General features: G+C 45.0%; 1 protein-coding gene across 1 annotated transcript; it reads right to left on the reverse strand.

Annotated features, from left to right (window-relative positions):
• Positions 1 to 610: 610 nt before the first annotated feature.
• On the reverse strand, positions 611 to 5,407 carry LOC131928577 (uncharacterized). Its single transcript, XM_059284647.1, has 2 exons — positions 2,610 to 5,407; positions 611 to 2,411 (listed from the first exon to the last, which is right to left on the reverse strand). Exons 1-2 carry the CDS (start codon positions 4,006 to 4,008, stop codon positions 1,939 to 1,941), a joined length of 1,872 nt encoding a protein of 623 aa, XP_059140630.1. The 5' UTR covers positions 4,009 to 5,407; the 3' UTR covers positions 611 to 1,938.
• Positions 5,408 to 5,659: the final 252 nt, after the last annotated feature.

The raw sequence follows: 5,659 nt of genomic DNA on the forward strand, positions 1-5,659 counted from the left end.
AATGGGTGGACACAGGGACTTCCTACTGACTCAAGCCCGGGATCCGAACTCGAGACTTTCGGGTTAGCAATCATTCGCTCTACCGTCCAACCACACCATCCTAATGAGGTTTACATTTAGTAAACTGACTTCTTTAAAATTAGCATTAGGGTAATTTAATAAAACTTTACTGCGATCTAACCCGCAAGACAGACATATATACCTACAACCAATCGATAGAATGGACGAAAATATCTCTAGAACTGTTATCTAACTGTCTAACAACCCACGTGACCAAAGTCCCTGTGACCGTAGCCTCACCTGGTTCATACGGGCCAGGCAACCAGTAAATCAATGATGACGTCCGTGACGTAACGTTGACACATGCAGCATGCAACACGTGACAAGACGCGTGTAAATAATTTACACGCGAGTTAAATATTTACACACACAGTCGTGTACTCAAGTGCAAGATCAGCTGACAAAGATTCTAAGAAATGTTCAACTCATATACATACATAGACAATTATATATATATATATATATATATATATATATATATATATATATATATATATATATATATATATATATATTGTTACGTACCCCCTTCTCTAATCCTTTCGAACTAGTCAGGGGATCGTAAACAAGAAGAAGAAAAAATAAAAATAAATAAAAGCCAACTTCAGTAATCTCTATTTATTCGCCACAAAGTACAACATCTAACATTAACCCGCCACCGAAGTACAACTATCAGAAATATACACACGTAACTACAACAACTAAAGTCCTTAAGTCGACTGCCCTACTTGTCCCTAACTGTCAAGCCTAGCCTAGGTCTAGTACATGTCGTGGCTTTCCACTAGCTCACAGAGACGACCCATGTCTCCTCTAAACCTAGCTATCCGAGACGTCCGTCCGTCTCCGAGTGTGTGTCCAGAGTGTCTGTGTCGAGAGTGTCCCACTAGTCTCCGGTCTACCCTCCTAAAGTACTCAAGTCGTCCCTCGCTAGTGTGGGAACCTTGTTAATCGAGCCTGACCCCCAGGTCAGGTCAGGTCAGGACATGACCGTCCATCTCGGCCCTGTGCGATCTGGCAGGTTTTCCCAGCCGTAAAACACGGACCGTCACTAGCCTAGATCAAGCATCAACGGTCAGCCCGTGGTGTCACCAGGTAATTTATGGGCTGTTGGCCACGTTAATAGCCGAGTCCCCCAAGACACCAGGTATGCATTGCCCACAGCGTGGTACCCAATCCGGTGTGGCCGTCACGGCCCAAAGGTTCTCACGGCCAGCACTGGTCAGCCTCTGACCACCGCCAGGTTGATGGATGAGCGTGAGATCGCTACCCCAACATACGGGTCAGCCCAGGTTAAACACCAAGTGGTCGTAACACCCCCACCCTTCAAGAAATTAATTCGCCACCACATGGTGAATTAATTGAACCTCTCTTACTAGACAACCATACCAATCTCACAATTCCTCAAAAGTCCCAGAATAAACCTAAATGGGACTAAATCCATTTAACATAATCATTACTAAAAAGATAAGAAACGTGGATGATTTAGTCACAATAACAAGTTTGACTAAATACCCCAAACACAATGTCATCAAACATAGACATCAAAGTAAATAAAACAGCAAATCTGCAACACATGTGTCACTGTCGCAAATAATGCTAAGATTGAAAACCAACAGTCTTCGTTTTACTGATAGTTACGTCATCAGTCAACAAAACCTGTCAATACAATTAAAAACTGTCACGAATTCATCATCATGTAAAACATCAATAACACATTTTTTTTTTTTTTTACAAGACATGTAAAAGGTACATTCTTTAAGCCTGAAAACAGTTCATTTTGATTAGAACACTTGCATCCTGGGAAAACATGAAACAGTCTATCTTGGAAACAGTTCTAATAGGTTTGAAACACAAATTAGTTTTCCGTCTTTCGGGTCATCATGAGTCCGTAAACATAAAAAACTTTAGCCGAACTTTATAACGGCGCAGCACAAATTTAGTAACAGAGTTATTGTCCGTCCACACCAATATCGACTCGCACATAAGGCGTGGTTTCACAGGACTGCTTGCACTAATGTAGCCATGTTTTGACACGATGTTAATCCTGAACACCGTGTCACACAAAGAGGGAACGAGTACACGCCCCGTCTCCGTGAAAGCAATGGGGTGTGCGCTCGCTTGTACGCACCCTCGGTTGAGAGAAGTAGCGTGACCCGCTGAGGTCACCGTCTCCGGGTTGTTGGTTTTGACCGGGTCGGTCAGAGAACAATAAATCACCTCCGTGATAAGGGGAGGGAAGCCTGAGTTAGGCTCAACTCCTAAACAAGAGGTAACAACTACGCTTGTCACCGACGTTGACAAAAGATTCGTCGTCTCCTCAAACTCGGGATGTAGAACACCATCCGCGTGACCTCCAGGTGAGGTCATGGCCTCCAGGTTGCTGGTCTTGACCGGGTCGGTCAGAGAACAATAAATCACCTCCGAGATAAGGGGAGGGAAGCCTGAGTTAGGCTCATTTCCTAAACAAAAGGTAACGACTTTGCTCGTCACCGCTGACAAAAGATTCACCGACTCTTCGATCTCTGGATGTAGAACACCATCCACGTGACCTCCAGGTGAGGTCATGGCCTCCAGGTTGCTGGACTTGGTCGGGGAGAAATCAAATACTGCTGGGATCATGGGAGGACAGCCCGTGTTAGGCTCACCTCCAAGACAAAGGGTAACGATTTTGTTCGTTACTGATGCTGGCAAAAGATTCGTTGACTCGTCTATCTCTGGATGTAGAACACCATCCACGTGACCTCCAGGTGAGGTCATGGCCTCTGGGTTGCTGGACTTGGTCGGGGAGAAATTAAACACTGCTGTGATAATGGGAGGACAGCCCGTGTTAGGCTCACCTCCAAGACAATGGGTAACAATTTCGTCTGTTACCGAGGCTGGCAGAAGATTCGTTGACTCGTCTAACTGAAGGTGTAGGTCACCATTCACATGACCTCCAGATAAGGTCATGACGCCATCAAGATGACAAGTAGTAAGGTCTTGATCAGATGCAGTTACTGGTTCAGGTTCAGACGAGGACAGCCTGTTCTCATGGGTATTCACTCTCTCGGTGGTTACCGTGATTTCAGCGGTGGTTGTAACCACTGGTTCTGATATTGACTGCCCCTTTTCATGACTGGTCAACATCAGAGTGGTTGCCGTTATATCATCGGTGGTTGTATCCACTGGGTCAGATATTGACAGCCCCTTTTCATGACTGGTCAACATTAGAGTGGTCGCCGTGATTTTATCTAAACCAATAACTTGCTGACTGCCTTCAGTACTTGTCGGCAGAAAACTTTCAACTCGTAAGCTATCAGCACGTTTTGACGTTTGTGCTGGTTGTGCTAGGTTAGAGTCGACTTCAGGGACTGAGCCAAAGCTAGTGGCAGCCTTAGTCTGAGACTGACAAAACTCGCTACCAACTCTATCAGACAACGAACTATCTTCATTTCTATACCGATCCTCGGAAACTACTACACTGGCCTGAGAGAAAACAGAGACAGATTCTGGAAAGTCAAACAATCCACTAAGATGCGCCTCCTCCCATAGCCTAAGTAAATCCCGTTCCCTCCTGATCTCTAATAGTTTCACTTCATGTCCGAACAGTTTCTCTAAACTTTTAATGTCAATTTCCTTCCAAGATTCTGACGTGAATATATCCCTCCTGATCTCTAACAACTTATCCTCTTTTTCTCTCGCGATCTCTAACATCTTAACTTGAAACTCTCTCTCAATTTCTTCAACCCTAATTCGTCCTATCTCATAATATTCTATCGAGTCTAGACACTCCTCCTCTAATCTACCTGTATTTACTAACTCAACACAAATATGATCTCGTAGAACTCTATCTCTATCCGAGACATCAACCTCTAGTCCTAGCTCCTCAACTAGACGCAACAACTCTACGCGACAAAACCTGTCTAAAACTTCTAGAGTTGGACACTCCATAAAACTCATTACGTCCATGATTCACACTTACGGAACTTATCCAGCTAAATGGTGGCGGTTAATTACTAAAATGTGGCTTACAACAAACACTTTAACTTAAACATTAAAAGTAGGGCTATCACCTTTGACACTTGAAACAGGTAGACACCAGCTATACTGGGCCAACCAAACTAAGATATCCAGCTACACTGGATCACAAACGATTCACTCACGTATACTGGGAATTGACCCTCCAGCTATACTGAGCAAACCAAATAAAAATTACGAATTTATTCACGTACCTGGGAATGACCCTCCAGCTGTACTGAATAAACCCGAACACTCCAGTTCCACTGGACCAAACAAAAAACATTCAAGTATACTGGGCATTAATCCCTCCAGCTATACTGAATCAACAAAATAAAATTCCAGCTCTACTGGACCAACATAAAAATCAAGAAAAATAAACTCAGTGTCAATACAAAGGTGATAAGCTCGCTACTTACTCAATGTTTGGAAAACTCTCCTGATTCCGTGAACAACTTTACTCTCACTACTCATAAAACTTAAAATCAAACACTAGCTCGTGAGCCCCCAACTGAACATGGCATCAAAAGAAACTATTCAACTCGTTGTCTGTCCTATCCCGGACTCTAGCCGCCAATTGTTACGTACCCCCTTCTCTAATCCTTTCGAACTAGTCAGGGGATCGTAAACAAGAAGAAGAAAAAATAAAAATAAATAAAAGCCAACTTCAGTAATCTCTATTTATTCGCCACAAAGTACAACATCTAACATTAACCCGCCACCGAAGTACAACTATCAGAAATATACACACGTAACTACAACAACTAAAGTCCTTAAGTCGACTGCCCTACTTGTCCCTAACTGTCAAGCCTAGCCTAGGTCTAGTACATGTCGTGGCTTTCCACTAGCTCACAGAGACGACCCATGTCTCCTCTAAACCTAGCTATCCGAGACGTCCGTCCGTCTCCGAGTGTGTGTCCAGAGTGTCTGTGTCGAGAGTGTCCCACTAGTCTCCGGTCTACCCTCCTAAAGTACTCAAGTCGTCCCTCGCTAGTGTGGGAACCTTGTTAATCGAGCCTGACCCCCAGGTCAGGTCAGGTCAGGACATGACCGTCCATCTCGGCCCTGTGCGATCTGGCAGGTTTTCCCAGCCGTAAAACACGGACCGTCACTAGCCTAGATCAAGCATCAACGGTCAGCCCGTGGTGTCACCAGGTAATTTATGGGCTGTTGGCCACGTTAATAGCCGAGTCCCCCAAGACACCAGGTATGCATTGCCCACAGCGTGGTACCCAATCCGGTGTGGCCGTCACGGCCCAAAGGTTCTCACGGCCAGCACTGGTCAGCCTCTGACCACCGCCAGGTTGATGGATGAGCGTGAGATCGCTACCCCAACATACGGGTCAGCCCAGGTTAAACACCAAGTGGTCGTAACAATATATATATATATATATATATATACAATCTGTTTCTTTAAACCTGTATCTCCCCTTCCCATCCCCATAATGCACAGACAGTCACATACCGTCTGCAGCTGATGGAATTGCACCTTACCTCCCCCCCCCCAGTCCCCCTCACGTTCCCTCAACGAATGCAAATCTACTACACCCCCACCCCCACCCCCACCCTTCCCAACAAAACCGATTGAGGAACGGGCTAGGGA

This window comes from Physella acuta, unplaced genomic scaffold (genome assembly GCF_028476545.2).
Source record: "Physella acuta isolate Inbredline_101_S28 unplaced genomic scaffold, ASM2847654v3 ptg001521l, whole genome shotgun sequence".
In the NCBI taxonomy this organism is placed as follows: Eukaryota; Metazoa; Mollusca; class Gastropoda; family Physidae; genus Physella; species Physella acuta.

Excerpts from the sequence above, each read along its gene's own strand:
- LOC131928577 (XM_059284647.1), bottom strand. The coding sequence starts at position 4,008 with ATGGACGTAATGAGTTTTATGGAGTGTCCAACTCTAGAAGTTTTAGAC. Across the intron at positions 2,412-2,609 it reads GGCCATGACCTCACCTGGAG|GTCACGCGGATGGTGTTCTA; the intron begins GTCACGTGGATG and ends CCTCACCTGGAG.